This window comes from Anoplopoma fimbria, chromosome 5 (assembly GCF_027596085.1).
Source record: "Anoplopoma fimbria isolate UVic2021 breed Golden Eagle Sablefish chromosome 5, Afim_UVic_2022, whole genome shotgun sequence".
NCBI classification, from domain to species: Eukaryota; Metazoa; Chordata; class Actinopteri; order Perciformes; family Anoplopomatidae; genus Anoplopoma; species Anoplopoma fimbria.
Window position 1 is genome coordinate 5,264,208 of NC_072453.1, and position 15,605 is coordinate 5,279,812.

General features: G+C 39.6%; 2 protein-coding genes across 2 annotated transcripts; one reads left to right on the plus strand and one right to left on the minus strand.

Moving 5' to 3' along the window:
• Positions 1-91: 91 nt before the first annotated feature.
• On the plus strand, positions 92-8,684 carry LOC129091382 (uncharacterized protein C16orf52 homolog B-like). Its single transcript, XM_054598977.1, has 3 exons — positions 92-913; positions 5,852-6,064; positions 7,334-8,684. The coding sequence occupies exons 1-3, from the start codon at positions 808-810 to the stop codon at positions 7,516-7,518; spliced, it is 504 nt and encodes a 167-aa protein (XP_054454952.1). The 5' UTR covers positions 92-807; the 3' UTR covers positions 7,519-8,684.
• A 1,519-nt stretch (positions 8,685-10,203) lies between these two features.
• Positions 10,204-15,413, minus strand: tmem235b (transmembrane protein 235b). Its single transcript, XM_054599467.1, has 4 exons — positions 15,248-15,413; positions 15,055-15,135; positions 14,721-14,858; positions 10,204-10,544 (listed from the first exon to the last, which is right to left on the minus strand). The coding sequence occupies exons 1-4, from the start codon at positions 15,411-15,413 to the stop codon at positions 10,204-10,206; spliced, it is 726 nt and encodes a 241-aa protein (XP_054455442.1).
• Between the last annotated feature and the right edge of the window lie 192 nt (positions 15,414-15,605).

Consider the following 15,605-nt stretch of genomic DNA (forward strand, 5'->3'; position numbering starts at 1 on the left):
CCCCTGCATAATCTGTGATGATGCAAAAAGTACCAGGAGCGTGAGCGATTTACAGATTTCTCGCGAGATTTGTTCTCTACAGACATGGAGATGCGAGCTGCCTGAATTGGAGATCTAATTGCGGAGAGAGGACGGGCACTGTCTTTGCTGGAAAAACACACTTCCTCCTCGTTCAATAGGGCTTTTAAATAGATGAACTGACGATATTTAGCGGAAATTTGAAACACCCAAAACAAATGCGCTTTTATTTTTAGCATGGGCGGCGTTTCCCGTCTGTGTGCGTCCAGAGGGGAGAACAAGCTTCCATAAGGGGGAGAGAGAGAGAGAGAGAGAGAGAGAGAGAGAGAGAGAGCTCCGGGCTCTATGCAAGACTCAGGAAATAAGTCGACCGCCTGCATGAGTCCGTTTTCACTGCTGGAGATTTAACCAGCTATTATTTCAAAGTCTCCACTCTCTTTCTGCTAATGTCACCGGGATGTGGCGGAGCATCCGGAGCTAAGTGTTCCCCCGAGCCCGGGCGGTGACTCCCTCTCCTGGGCTGAAGAAGGGCCAGCAGGTCGGGTCAGGCTCGGCTGTTAGAGGACTAAATGAAAGGGGGTCTTTTGAAGGAACACCCTGCCTATCTCACCGCCTTGGATCAAGCACAATGTGCGGACAAATCCTGGATCAAGCCGACCCCTTCACCATCACTCCAAGTTCCCTAACGATGGCTGGCTTTAGGTTACTGACTTCTACATGTGCCGCCTCCCTTTAGGAGAGAGAGAGAGAGAGGCATAAAAACACTGACCTCCACCTGGGCTCACCGACATGGATAAACTCACCGTGATATCAGGATGCCTCTTCCTCGCTGCAGACATCTTCGCCATCGCCAGCATCGCTAACCCGGACTGGATCAGCACTGGAGAGTCAGCTGGTAGGTTGTTGTTGTTGTTGTTGTTGTTGTTGTTGTTGTTGTTGTTGCACTTTGTCCCACTCCTGCACTGTTTTAGTTGGTCAGTTCATTGGATATATCAAGAATGGTATCTGTTTGTAAGGAAAAATCACATACAAATGTGTGTCAGAAGTCAGTATATGTCAGTATATGTCAGAGTGTTTTCAGCCAAAATCAGCAAACTTAAAAGCAACAGTTGTGAACACACATTGATAAGTTGTCAGTGGAGTGTTGTTCTCATCATTTTTTGCTTGTGGCCCCTTAAAAAGAAGCAACAAATCCATAACAGATGTTTTTCCTTAATTTGGTGGCTGCCCGGATTTCTTTGGAGAGTCCCGACCCCAGGATGGGAATCACAGTTTGAAAGGATTGCACAGATATGTTACAATGTAGTGAGTGAGTGGCAATGAAGCCAAAAAAAGGAAACACTATCTATCAAACTTGTCTCCTGAATTCAGCAAAGGTCAAGCAAATGTATCCAAAGTCTCAAAGTTTAGATACGAAAGTAACAACATAGTGCCAGTAGTGTCCCCTTTGTTCTGTGGTATTTAAACATGTTCAAAGGTCCATATTCTTCTTGCAAGATCATCTGCACTCATCTTTAAAGAGTGTCATATAAAGAGTGTTGGACCCACGACATGAGGTTTTTTTCTCCAGGAGCCATACTGTAAATATATGCAGCTTCGTTATAGTGCAGTGCATTTTAAAGTCACTAAAAACTCATTTTCTCAATCAGCTTTTTGCAAAGTTTTATTAGTTTTGGTTATTTTACATTTGGGATTTCTGTATTTGTATCTGTGCTCGTCATACTGGTCTGAGTTAAGCTGTAAAAATGTGATGTCATGTACATGCACCTATGAAGATATATCATATTTTAAAGAAAATGTGAGCACAGTTGTTGTGTTGTTTAAAAAACACTATCAAAATCTATGCAGCAGATCCAGAGATACTGTCTATTGCATTCCACGCATTCCAGTTCCTTGTGCCTACATTGCCCACAATGCAACTCGACAATCGACAATTCTGTTATAGATTTAGGCGTGTTATGCTAGAAGCTGCTATTGTAGCCACTAGCTTAATAGAGCTAGATTCAGATTTCAGGCAGCTCCCCCTGGAGCCACTAAAGAACAACTGTTATGCACATGTGCAATATTACTCCCCAACACCTGTAAACTTACTTTGATGTGTGAAATGGGTGGAGTTCCCCTTTAACTTTGAACAAATCCCAACTCAGAATATTTTACATACCTTTTCATTTATTATTTCGTATTTATTCAATGGATATTTAATGTCATAGTTAATACTTAAGATGTTAAATCATGTTAAAATACATCTACTATGCACCACTAGGGGCAAAGAATTACGTCTAATGGGATAATTCAGATTTATGTCTTCATCAAGCTGTTGTTCTGGATTAAATTGCTATTTGCCTTTATTGTACACTCACTCCTAGAATCAAGCGTTGCAAATCAAACACATTGCTACTAAATCCCACAGCCTCCCTGGTTATTGCAATCGAGTAATATTCAGATACAAAGTCCAAAAGCTAAACATTGACTAAAAGTGATGCAACACACAAACCATAACACCACAGTATATGCACAGCTGGCCGAGGTTCTTGTCAGCCTCCATCCTAATGCTACAGCGGAGCAGAGATAAGCACGTAACCGGCGTGCCAAGTGGTTATTACAGGATTTAATTGTTTTAAAAAATGCTGTCTGCCGCAGCAAGTTGAGTACATAACGAGCAGTTTTTTGTTGCATAATGAAATGAGTAACCAAGCTCCAAATCTTTCTTTCTAAATCGTCACAGTACAAAATAGACCTTAGTTCAGACCAGCTCACAACATTCCCTCATAGTAAACATGGTGTAAAATGACTGTACTTACTGTACTAAAAGCTTTTTGTTCCGGCCTAATTAGACCAATAGCAATAACCTGAAGGCAGGAAGTGTTGTTCGGTAATGAAGATGTGGGACTTTTAATTAGGCCTCCTGGGTGAGTAACTCTTCCCACCTGGAGAATAAAGGTTCCTCAGGCTCAGCCGTGACGTATTTTACTTTGATGCCTTGTGCATACGTAGTAAAGAAAATCCTATTTGTCTCTCAGACCCTTTCGTTTCCCAGCTCTGTTTTTTAGTTGGCTCTCTAGTTTTTTTTAACCCAAAGGAGGAGGAAGAAAAAATAAACTTATAATAATAATAGTCATAATAATATAATAGTGATAATATACAAGCCCAAGCTAACTTCCTTATAGTTATCACGATCAATTGTTTTCAAAGTTTACAAATGTCACAGTCTTATAATGAACATATCATTTATAATATCACTAAACTTTGAACTAGAGCCAAGTATAATAATAGCTATTGTTATCGTCAGCTATCGCAAAGGCCTAGTCTGTTAAATAAGTATTGGACTGATTACATACAGTGTTCAATATCATATCAGGCCATTTCCTGTACAATACACCAGTAATACCAGACGTTCCCATAACAAGATAAGCATATACAATGTTTGTGGCATGCGTGACGTAAAATGACTAATTGACTGCTTTCACTTTTTATAATGCTGGCTCATATTCCTACTAATTCATTGCTGTTGCTTAAGTTTTTCTTATTATCGCTCTCAATCATATTTTCATTTTAAACCAAAACCACAATGGCATGAGGCAAAAACACATTTATGAAGGACTTGGTTGTTTTTTTGCTATGAAGTCCCATATGCACGGAAATGAATGCACTGTTTACGTTGTTCCCCAGCCTGCAGCATGAAGGGATGTGTTGAAATGGAACAGGATTTCCTGTGAATAAGGGGGATAGGTCAGCCTGCAGGAGGATGTGGTCCAGGCCTGATGTTCCCCTCAGCCTGGTCCTGGAATCATCACCCAGCACTTTATCCATGATCAGGAACTGAAGCCATTTCAACGATAAATATTTAAAGGGCTAATGGATATGGGAGTCCCCTTATGAGCATGAAAAAGTCCTTTGTCTGTTTTTTCGTTTTTTTTTCTAAAGTCCTTAATTAAACTTGTACATGTTTTACATAATATTTATTTTAAAATACTTAATTGAGGGGTTTAATGGCTTTAAGTACCAGGCGTTTATTCACAAGCAGCTTATTTTATGTCATTTTTCTCTTAATTAAATGATGTTTTAGTGCTTCTCCTTGTTTGTCCTGCACTCTTTGTGATATTAGTTATTTGTAATCTTTGGCCATCGTGATAATTATGTTAATTCTACAGTCACTGGGTTTAATTTGCCCTGAATAAATCCATAAAATGTTTAAATATCCTCCTCCCCTTGTGTCTGCTTTGGCAGGCACTAACTGCTTGCCGAGGATAATGAGACAGAAAAAGGACAGAGACAAAAGAATAAATGAAGGTGTGGGAGGATTTAATTAAGCATTTATGTGCTGTATTTTGCTTCTTCAGTGTTGTCAGAATGGATGCAGAGTTCAGCAGATGCAGTCTCTCTTGGGCTCTGCCATCAGATGACTTGCTGTAGGGTCACTGTTCTCTTTATTTTGTACATCTCACCGTTTCCCTCTACTTCTTTAATGCTTTGGTGCTTCATGTCAGGACTTTGTGCCTGTTTGACATCATTCATGAATTACTTGGGGGGTCACTGCTGCTGCTGGCACACACCCCCATCAGAAGGTTCCCATGCCAACAGGTTTGTCTGCCCCGGTCACTGGGGGGAATCAGAGGGACTCCTGGGAGGTCATCATGTCTTACAGCCAGAGTCAACATATAAACACACAGTGTTTGGGGAGTAACTATTCACGTGAAACTGAGTTAAATATCAAAATGCTGGTAGTTACAAAAGGGTTACATCCGAACATATACTTTTCATTAAAAAGCTTATCTGTAGAATATAACATTAATTCTGTTGCTCTGATCCAATTGAAGTTATATTTATGAGCTTTTAACAAAAGTTTTACAGTAATGAGGTTGAGCACGTTGTGAGGTTTACACTGCATGGTTTAATATATATATCTTTTTTTAGACTTTCAACTCTATTGCCCAGTTTAACACTTTTGAAAAGTAACCAACAAGTAATCACATGTTTCATTACTTTGATGAAGTTATTAAAATAGTTGTATTATCTATTATATACTATAAAACAGGGTAACTGTTACCCATTACTTTTCTCAAGTAACCTTTCCAACACTGTGAACAAATTATGATATATGTTGTTGTGCTTTAGGCTGAGTTTGTTATATGAAGCATGCAAACTCATCAAACAGGCCGCAAGCTAACATTATGCTATAACTTGTCATTTAATGGATTTAATGTGTAGTAGACTTTAGAGTCACTTTCTGAAATTTTCTGGATAAAATACCATCTGGACTGATGTGTTATTTACTGTGGAGCCAGGATAATATTTAATCTATTACAATCAATGAAAAAAATCTGTTCTGAATGTGATCAAAGCCCCTGGAAACTTGATTTGTAAATCCAGAGTATTTTTAAAGCAGCTATAATCAATATCTTTAGAATGTTAGAACAATGTGAAAGGGGCCACTCGTAGTGATGAACCTACAGAGAATATTAGCAAAATCTGCAAGCCCCTCGGCTTTATTGGGCTCTAAAGAAAGTTTCAGCTTATTGAATAGCGGCTGGTCCACAACTTAAGTGGTTTTGTTCAGTCTCACAGCTTTAAGTGTCCCGAAATGGCAAAAAATTGTTTAAAGACTGATGAGTGAATAAGCAACAATGAAACTTAAAATTCAGAAAAAAAAACCATCCTCAGGTTTTTTTATTAGTAGTTTAACACAAGAAAACTCAGCTAATCAACTCCAATCGATGTGCTTTGATCACATTTGATTGGAGTTGTAACTAAAGTAAAGTTCTCAGGGTTTTGGTTAGTAACATTTTGATTAACTTCTCTCTGTTCACGCTTGACCTTTTCTGTCTCCATCCAGGCTCTCTGACTGTGGGTCTGATCCGGCAGTGCCAGACCATCCACGGCCGAGACCGGACCTGCATTCCCCCGCAGCTGCCCCCAGAGTGGATCACCACGCTCTTCTTCATCATCCTGGGCATCATCTCCCTCACCGTCACCTGTGGTCTGCTGGTGATGTCACGCTGGCGCCGCGAGGCCGCCCGATACGCCCGGTGGATCGCCTTCACTGGGAGTAGGTGTTCACCGTCGTCCTCCTCCATCACAGCCAGCTGTCTTTGAATCAATAGAGTCCAAATGTTTATATTAATGCAACTCCATGTCCATGCATTGTCCAATCAACATCATATAAACAGACCGAATTGATTTTCTCTCTTTACAGTATAGGGTCGAGGACACTTGTCAACCAACAGGAAAATTAAGTTGAGAGCAAAACACAAGCAGTCTCAAATGTTCTGCATCAGAAGACTGGAATTATATATTTTGGATCTTTTTCCTGTAAAGCATCAGTAATCTTAGGAAACATAATTGCTCTGTCCAGTTTGTAGCTGTTATATAACAGAATTTATGAAGTGTTGCAAAGTTGCTTTAATATCACAGTAAAACAATTTAGCTCTTCAGCACCACATCGGGGTCAGAAATTAACTGTAGGTGGAAGCAAAACTGCCCATTATAGTTTATAAAATGCCTGTGAAAGTAAGAGATTCTACTTAAGTATCTCCTGTGAAATAAATGGGGTTTACATCGACATCAGAATTTCATAAAAGCTTTTAGTCTGGTAATTATGAGCATCTTGACAAAGTGATTCCACATGAGCTGGTTTCGATTTTTAAAGGAAAGAGACAGTTTGTCTATAAGAGAGGACCGGGGCAGGAGCTGCACTTCACTTGGCTCTAAATATGTTAACACATGAAGCAGGTTCTTACTGGGGGCAACTTTAATCACATATTTCATACCCGAAAGCTGCTTTAAAAAGGTGGTAAAGAAGTTGTTTGGGGTTGATATGAAAAAACTAATATTTTTTGTTCAACCAAATGTAGAGTTGTTTAGAGTGATGTATTTTTCTAACCTTTAATTTAAAATCAGAATAAAGCCTGCAGCCATATCAGATGTACTCCAGTACTCTTTGAATGACTCCACTTTTTCAACCATTTATTCATGAGTTTGAGCTCGCTGTTCTCTTATCAGTAACTATCTTTTTAAACCATTGCATCTATTACTTTGAGCTAATTCACCGTGGACGACCGGTTGACTCTGTGTCATCATTTGCCGTGCAAGGTTCAGGGCTGATTTAATACAGTAGATGTTTTGTTGGGCCATTCTCAACCCATGAAATGCTGATTTTTATTAATAAATGTGGTTCGAAATGTCAATATTAACACCAGCATTGATGTGTTTCATCACAGGACAGTCATGATGTTTAGTTTACAGCTCAAAGAAATCATGTCAGTGTGCAGTACCTGTCTAATCTTTTCTCTGTCCCTTTGTTTTTCCTCTGTCACAGTGGTCCTGTTCTGCATGGCTGCTCTCATATTCCCCACAGGCTTCTACATCAACGAGGTTGGAGGACAGCCATATAAGCTACCCAACAACACGGCGGTGGGCTCCTCCTACGTACTCTTCGTTCTGTCCATATTCTTCACCATTGTGGGACTGCTGTTTGCTGGCAAGGTTTGTCTGCCTGGCTGACTTCCTCCTCTTTTTGTATCTTTGGAGAAACACCAAAGGAAGCAAGTTTTGTAAGAATCGACTCTTCCATGGCAGTTTTGGAAGTATTGTTGAAGAAGAACCAGTGTGTGTTTTCCCTTTGGATGAACTGTCATGGGAGCCAAAATCATCGCGTTGCATCTGTTGGTTCTGAGACTGAGCAGGAGCTATGAAATGGCCTCCACCATAGTCCCTCCGGAAGGACGACTGTGAGGTGGTAACAGAAAGGAGAATAGTAGGAATAAATAAAACATGAAGGAAATGGATTCAAGCATCCAGACTTTCAAAGGAGCGCTGTGGTATTATCCGTCATCCTAAGATCTGATGACAGATAACAAATAACCCTTGTTCTTCTTATCCCTTCAACCACGATGCACATAGACTGATGTGTCAGGCCGAATAGCGGCCAAAGCACCAAATATCGACCAGTTACCTCTACTATGAGGGAGGCTCTTCCTGACTACAGCTACATGGAACAATATGTAATAAACTCAACGAAGCTCTACTTTCTAGGCACATTTTATTTATTTGTTTAATTGTTATGTCTTTTAGTAAAGGCAAATCTTAGTAAAAGGCCCAATGTATCCCAGTGTTTCCACGGCGTTAATATGTGTGGTCCATCACTTTGCCTTAAAAGATCTGTTAACCTTAGAAAAACTATAATACTGTTAAGTGGCTTTGGATCAACTTAGATGAAATGATTTAGAATAGAAATATTAGACCTGGAATGTATAATGGGCAATCATGTGTCTTTCCAAAATTATAATTATGGGAGTGGATGTGTTGCTGGACGATGAGCTGGTCTCTAGGATGTTGTTGAGCTAAACCATCCACAGTATGGATCAGTGGTGTCAGCAGGTCAAACCTGCTCACCACAAAGCGGTAACTGTCTGTTACACCTTTGTTACTTTAGGTGATGATGAATGTATCATTCACAGTTTAGAACATTTCCTGTTGTTTAAACACTGTATCAAGAAATGACTGAATCTATGACTAGTTTGTTTTATATATTTGAGACACTGATCCTGAATTCATTTCTGTATAAATGAACAGACAGCCGGTCTGTGGCATTTTCTAGAAACACTGTGATGTTCACGAAAGAGCATGGAAAATCTCATCTCATTAAAAATGAACCATTGGAACACCAATTGTCTCATCAATTTAACATTGTCTTTTGGAGACCATGGAACTGTAATTATTGACAATCTGGAGCAGCTAACAGTGAAAGAAGGCAAGGTGAGACCGCAAGGTGAGCAGCAGTTAAGAAGCTCAAGGAGTTCAGATTTGGGTTCATTACAGAAAAATATGGCATTTTTTTTCTTAATTCAAAGTGACTGTATATTGGAATGTCAACATATAGCTGCTGTTTTGTGAAAACCTATTGTGTTTAGGTGATTTTCATTTTCTTAAAATTTCAGCTGAAGGATTTTCATTAGGTAGAAAAAAATATCATTCCACACCTCATTTAATAAAGTAAAATATCTCAAGATTAGAGCTGAAAAATAGAAGGCTTGCTTGCTTTTTGTTAAAATCTTAGATAACATAAATTAATCTGATGGCCCAAAATAAATCATGCTCCTGCAGTGAAGTAGCACTTGTTTAGAGCAGAATCTCACACCCACTTTTCATCCCTTGCGTGGATGCACAGAATGCTTAGGTTTCCATAGGAACGTCTAAAAAGGTATTTGGTGATGTGGGTTTGCGTTTTTCTGAAAAGATTCAGCCAGCTAATGTGTGACAGCAGCAGGAATCAAGTCGCCTCCCTCTGCTCACTGCTGCTGCAGAAAGTAAAGAATACAAATTGCCTTTCACGCTCGAACCAAATCTATTTTAACCTTTTTAGGGTGCAAATGTTGCAGTTCTAAGGGCAACAAACAAAGTAAGAGGGGAGAGATAGAGACTTTGGTACTGGCACCAAAAAGTGATTCTCTCTCTTTTCACTATGAAACAGATTTAAATGACCAACAATGGCATATTTGCAAAAGGAAATACATTTAATGGTAAAAAAAAAAAGAAAAAAAAGAGTAACTGGTTATGAAGTAAAACCACTGTATGATACAGACACTGTTGTAGATCATATACCGGAAGTACTGAACGAACATGGGAACAGTTCTCAGAGAACTAGTGGTAGTAAGCTGCACTTTCATGGAACAAATATTGATTATACATTTTCAATAGAAAAACATGTCACTAACATGTTATGATTTATACAACACTTTACATTTTACTTATGGTGTTCTAACACTGCAAATCCACAATCAAAAGCAAAAAACAGATGGCTTACAACAAATAATCGGCATTCAAAATATAGACAATATGAAATGTTGTGAGAATAAAAATATATGTAGATTTTAAGTATCATGAAATAGTTTTAAAGTTTGGGCTCCTCAGTTTAGTTTGGCACATTACATTTCTGAAGTATGAAAATAAGCATGGTCAGGTGAAATGATGGTGGATTTAAAAAGCATCTTCAATTATAACCACAAGAGGGCGCAATTGGTCAACTTTAACTCAGAGTAGTCCACCATTTCAGTTTACTTGGTGTAACTCACCAGACCGCCAATCTGAAGCAGTTTAAGGACATTTAACTTATAAGACACTCCTTTAATACAGTCTAAAAACATATTTAGTTCATTTGTATTTTGTGAAAGACTTAATAGTACCCACTTATTGTTTGTTACCTTGTTCTAAGGCAGAACCACATGCCAGCAACACATGCAGTTCAGTACAGTTCAATCCTCCTTCCTGAATGTGTTGGATCCACGGTGGAGTCTCGTGTCGGGTCATGGTGAGACTGCTCTGCTGCAGCTTAGCCATTCTTGCAGCCACGAGCAGCAGCATGCTGGTGAGGAGCTCCAGGCTGCAAGAGAGCCAGGCCAGACCCAGAGACCAGCCGAAGGAGGTGCGAATATAGGCCAGACCCTCCGGCCCCACCAGCCTCTCCGTCTCAGCCAGGGCCTGGTACGAGTAGATGATGTAGAGACTCACACCACACAGGGTCAGCAGACCTGGAGGGAGACGCAGGGCACACACATAACTGGAAAAAAAACTTAAAATATTGTTTTACTCATTATCTGCCCATTTAAAACATTTTAGATTTATGTTTTCAGGAACAAACACTGACGTCATCATGCTCAAGCAATAATAAAGCGGAAATTCGAATAGTCATAGTTGTGCCTGCTGAGAGCTCATCAGGAACAACAGCAATTACATGACGCCAGTAGCTTCCCAAAATCTCATAATGTGAGAGACCAGAAATATACTGACGTACGAGTTGTCTGCTTACACAATAGTCAACAGAAACGATTAAGGCACGCACAAACCCACACAGTCCTCACAAGTGTCATAGTGTTGCCATTGGAAACCATTGGAAATTTGAAGGCTTGCGACTGGTTTTAAGGGGATGCTAGCGGAGTGTAGAGGCTACTACCCAGGGCGGAAATAATAATCGTGTTATGACGATCACACCCAGAGGTGCTACAGGCTCAGAGAATGAGGAGGAGGCTGCATCGGAAGTCTGGAAACTGCCTCACATATTGTAGATGTAGGAACAACAATTAATTGATTGGTGGATTGACAAGATGTTATCAGCAACAATTTTGATTAGTGAGAAATCGTTTGAAAAACTTTTGAGAAAAAATTAAATAAGATGCTGCTTTCTTAAAAATCTACTGTGATAGGAAACTGGGGTTCGGACCATTTTTAGCCAAACAAACAGGCAACATATCAGCTTGAGCTCTGGGAAATTGTGGTGGGTGTTTTTGGAGATGGAGAGAGATTGCTCAATATATCTGTCTGCCCGTCAGTTACTTTGGTCCAGACAAAATATCTCAACAACTATTTGATAGATGGAAAATCCCTTCTGTGATTTCCCTAACTTTTGGTGTAGCAGCAACATCAGATTTAAATATTGAGTTTGTCCAATACTTATGTTTATGATCAATACCTGCAAAACTAAAGACAGTCCCATGTACTGTATAGCAATAATTGTGTTAATGTTATGGAAACTCTTATATCCCTTGTCCTACTGGTGTTGTTACTGTAATTAGTCCAAATAGCTTTTTAGATTTTCAGACACTACAATGATGAAAACAGCAGCAATAACAACATTAATGTTTGTGGGTCAGCGACACAATAATAATGACGTCATTTCATGTACTTTTTCTTTCGTTTTTAGTGTGGATTGGTTTCTAACATGGTAGCACTTTGTGGATCTGCTCATTTCAGAGGAAACCTTCCTCAGAATGGCAATTACCCTGAAAATGAAGAACAAGGGAAGCAGTCGAACGACCCTGCAGGGGACCCTGACTAACAAAAAACATTAGGCTTTTTCATGGTTGGTTAAGGAAAGAAGCTGCAACATTAGAACAAAGACGGAACAAAGCAATTAAAAGAGAATTCTTATAAATATATACAATATAAATCTTCCATTAAGGCATGATCTCACTCTCAACCTCCCACTGTTATAGTTAACACACATTATCTATTCGTGTTGGGGGTTTATTAACACAATACACAGTGACAGAGCAAGCACAGGTGTTTTACTTTAATGAATGAATACTTGCTGCAGAATGTTTTGAAATACTATTAATTTAAGAGTGGATGAAGGCTAGACAACAAACAGGGAAATGACAAATTTTGGGGGGGAACAAAGACACTGAAAACAAAGAAATGCTTTGCTTGGATGCGGTTGTATTTTGAAACTCAGACAGTCAACAAGTTCACAAGACAACTCCAATCTAATAAAAGCCTTTATTCCATTCCACACATCGCCATGTGCTGCTTATTAAAGGAAGAACATTAGGAGTCTGTTAAAGTAAGTGTTTATCCATCACAAGGTCCTCTTGATAGAGGTCACAAGGCGTTGGAAGGGGAGCACACAAGAGATGTTCAGGAACTACATCTATGTGCACACCAATAACTTCATTACTGCAAATACCCAGATTAAAATAACAGTGCTAACATGCTTAACGGTAATCTAACTCTCCCAATAACCCACATTTATAGAATCTGTTTGAGAGTAAAATAATGACCAAGTCAGTGTGTGGTAGGCAGCTTAAAAGGAAACAGTAGGTAAAATAGAGACTTAGTCTATTTGTGAGTTGTGATTTAATCACCAGATTTATTTTTTGCCCAAACACAGGTACCATTTGTCTGTAACTAGGGCTGGGATTATATAGCATTGTATTGCTGATTGCAATAAAAACAACCCAAAATTAGATGGATGTGGTAAATCTCCATTATCAGGATGATCGTCAATATCGACATGAGTGACCTGAATAAAAGCATGCTAGCTCACTATCATGGTAGAGAAATGAAAAAAGCTTTTTAAAAATACAGGAATTATCATGTAACCCAATAGTGCTTTTTTTAAAATTCATTCTCTATTCATGCAGGGGGATTTAATGATTTATGATTACCTTATTTAAGAAACGTGTTTTCTTTTTTATAGTAAATAATATATAAAAAATAAATAAAAATATTTTTCTAAATGCAAGGTAAAGTGATTTCAATATTTTAAGAGCCATGTTTAAAATGTAACTTAAACTTTTAACCTAAAAGTGTTTTAAGCATATTTTGATGATTATCTGGATATTATCATGATTTGCAATTATCTTGGTCAGGATAATCGTGATGTGAAATAATCATATGGTCCCAAAGTATTGTGGTGTCTTCATGGATGCTGGTTTCCTCGGCTGTAGCCTGAACGGCTTTTCAAGGTGAACTGTTATGGTGAGGGCTGAGTCTGGAACTTATCCCTTTTAACAATGAAAGTCATTGTCAAAGACATAACATCGTGCCCCATAGTGATATGCATCAAATAATTAATTGTGATAATGATTTTAACCATGTCGTTTATAGAAACTTCTCAAAGACATATAAATATAGTATATGTCTCGTCTGTTTAGTTGCACTGCTAATGTTCTACATCCTACCTGAACCCCACCAAGTTGGTTCACCAGCATGTGCAGGTTTCAGAACGCCTTCTCAAGTGTTGACGGTATGATATGAAAAACTGAATGTGAGAGAGACGCAATTTTGAGCAGCAATTGTTTGTGAAGCATATTGACTTCCCTGTTGTTCTCCAAAGACTAATAAAAGCTCTCATAACCCATTTGACAGAGTACAGGATGAAGCCTTCTGATGGTACAGAAGCAAGAGCTGCCACGCACACACGCACACGCACACACACACACACACACACACACACACACACACACACACACACACACACACACACACACACACACACACACACACACACACACACACACACACACACACACACGGCCCTTCATGCATACTTAACGAACATGGCCGGATGAAACAGCCAATCAGTCCTGGTGGTGATAAACGTCAGTCCCTTTTGCCTCATGCGGTCAATAACTATGAGTGAGGTCGACTTCAGCTCTGCACATAAAGTATTCTCGTCTGCGCAAATTAACCACATGGCCTTGCTTTACTGCCACACTTCAGCCATATAAATTGCACCTTTCCAGTGTTCCACTTACCTCTGTAATATAATCAGTGCATTAAATGTTGTATGATTGGAGAGTACAACCATAAATCACGACCACATTGATTTTGACCATTTTCTAAGCTAAACCAGGAAACTGTGTCTGTTCTGTGCTCTTTTAATCTGATTTCTGATAATCCTGCTTCTGTGTTTTATTTAAGTATTTCCTAGTTTATTTGGAAGGGACAAGCACAGAGAAACATTGACAGTTGCAGAAGCAGTGCCCAATGTACTCGACACATGTACGTAGCTAAAGATATGATTTCTATATACGTCATTGTATTAGCATCTTTCTAACAACATACTGGCAATAATTATAGTATCAATGTTACAACCGCAATTTAATCTTAAATGTGACAAAAGCAGCATTGCCTTCTTGATAGAAACACAGTAGTTGTGAGAGAGTGTTGTCCATGCTGTGTAGATGGAAACTCCCTACTCTGTGTTTTGAAGCTCTTTGAAGTATTGCCAATAGTTATGGTAGTATTGGCAGCACTGGTTCATCTTGGTGCATGGGTGCCACTGGGCATTATGGTTTTTGTTTTAACGGATTGGTCTTGAATAGCTGCTAGAAATATCTTTGATGGTGCACAGAGACGGCCCCACTATAGATGAAGATGGATAGAGTGAGAGCAGACCCCAGACAAGGAACTGAACCTCAACTTACTGCAGATGAAGAAGTAGGATGCTGTGCCGGTGAGGAGGACGGGGCTTCGAGCCAGGGAGCTGACCAATCCGCCAATCCCACCAAACAGCAGCAGGACCAGGCTCAGGGAAAGCACCACCACTATTGCATTGTGCATGCCTGTATTCACCAACACACACACACACACACACACACACACACACACACACACACACACACACACACACACACACACACACACACACACACAGCAGATAGATTATGGAGCATCAGTAGAGTTATGGCTGTCTTGACAGTGAAACTTCATTAGCAGAGTTGATGTGGTAAGAAGAGCCATAATGAAGTAGAGACTCACTCAGCATGTGCAGCTGAGTCTCAGACTGCCCGGAGTAGTCAGCTGTGAAAGACTCAACAGCGTCTGCGTTGTTCTTCACACCTGGGTGTCACAATTAAAAGCACCCAAGTTGAGTAATTATTTTGGTTATCAAATACAGCACTGACATCAAAATCAGTATGAGAGAGAGTTATGGGAAATAATTCCCCATTACCTTCGTTGGTGCTCCACAGTCCCGAGTGGTAGCTCGCGTCCTCAAAGTCGCTAATATTCTCGATTACGTACCAATACTCGGTTCCGAGGGAAGTCGCCAAAAAGGCGAAACTCAGAATCCCGCAGACGCCGGCTGTGATCACCAGAGAGCCAAAGGTAACCTTCATCCTCCCGAACAGGTGATGGAGTTATTCACGCGTAATGGTGATGGCTTTAACTTATGCGTATCGCGGATGCGCAATAAATATAATGATGTTGAGGTTATCCGAAAATAAATGGTCTACCGAGGCATTAATTAATATCTAAAAGGATGGAGATTGAGTTCAACTCATCCCTGAATGAAGTCACAGGACTGAACA

What these genes read in the sequence shown, in the direction of transcription:
- LOC129091382 (XM_054598977.1), top strand. Translation starts at nt 808, where the DNA reads ATGGATAAACTCACCGTGATATCAGGATGCCTCTTCCTCGCTGCAGAC. An exon ending in CAGCACTGGAGAGTCAGCTG is followed by an intron (nt 914 to 5,851) that starts GTAGGTTGTTGT and finishes GTCTCCATCCAG; the next exon opens with GCTCTCTGACTGTGGGTCTG. An exon ending in GTGGATCGCCTTCACTGGGA is followed by an intron (nt 6,065 to 7,333) that starts GTAGGTGTTCAC and finishes CCTCTGTCACAG; the next exon opens with TGGTCCTGTTCTGCATGGCT.
- tmem235b (XM_054599467.1), bottom strand. Translation starts at nt 15,413, where the DNA reads ATGAAGGTTACCTTTGGCTCTCTGGTGATCACAGCCGGCGTCTGCGGG. An exon ending in ACTGTGGAGCACCAACGAAG is followed by an intron (nt 15,136 to 15,247) that starts GTAATGGGGAAT and finishes TGTGACACCCAG; the next exon opens with GTGTGAAGAACAACGCAGAC. An exon ending in GACTCAGCTGCACATGCTGA is followed by an intron (nt 14,859 to 15,054) that starts GTGAGTCTCTAC and finishes TGGTGAATACAG; the next exon opens with GCATGCACAATGCAATAGTG.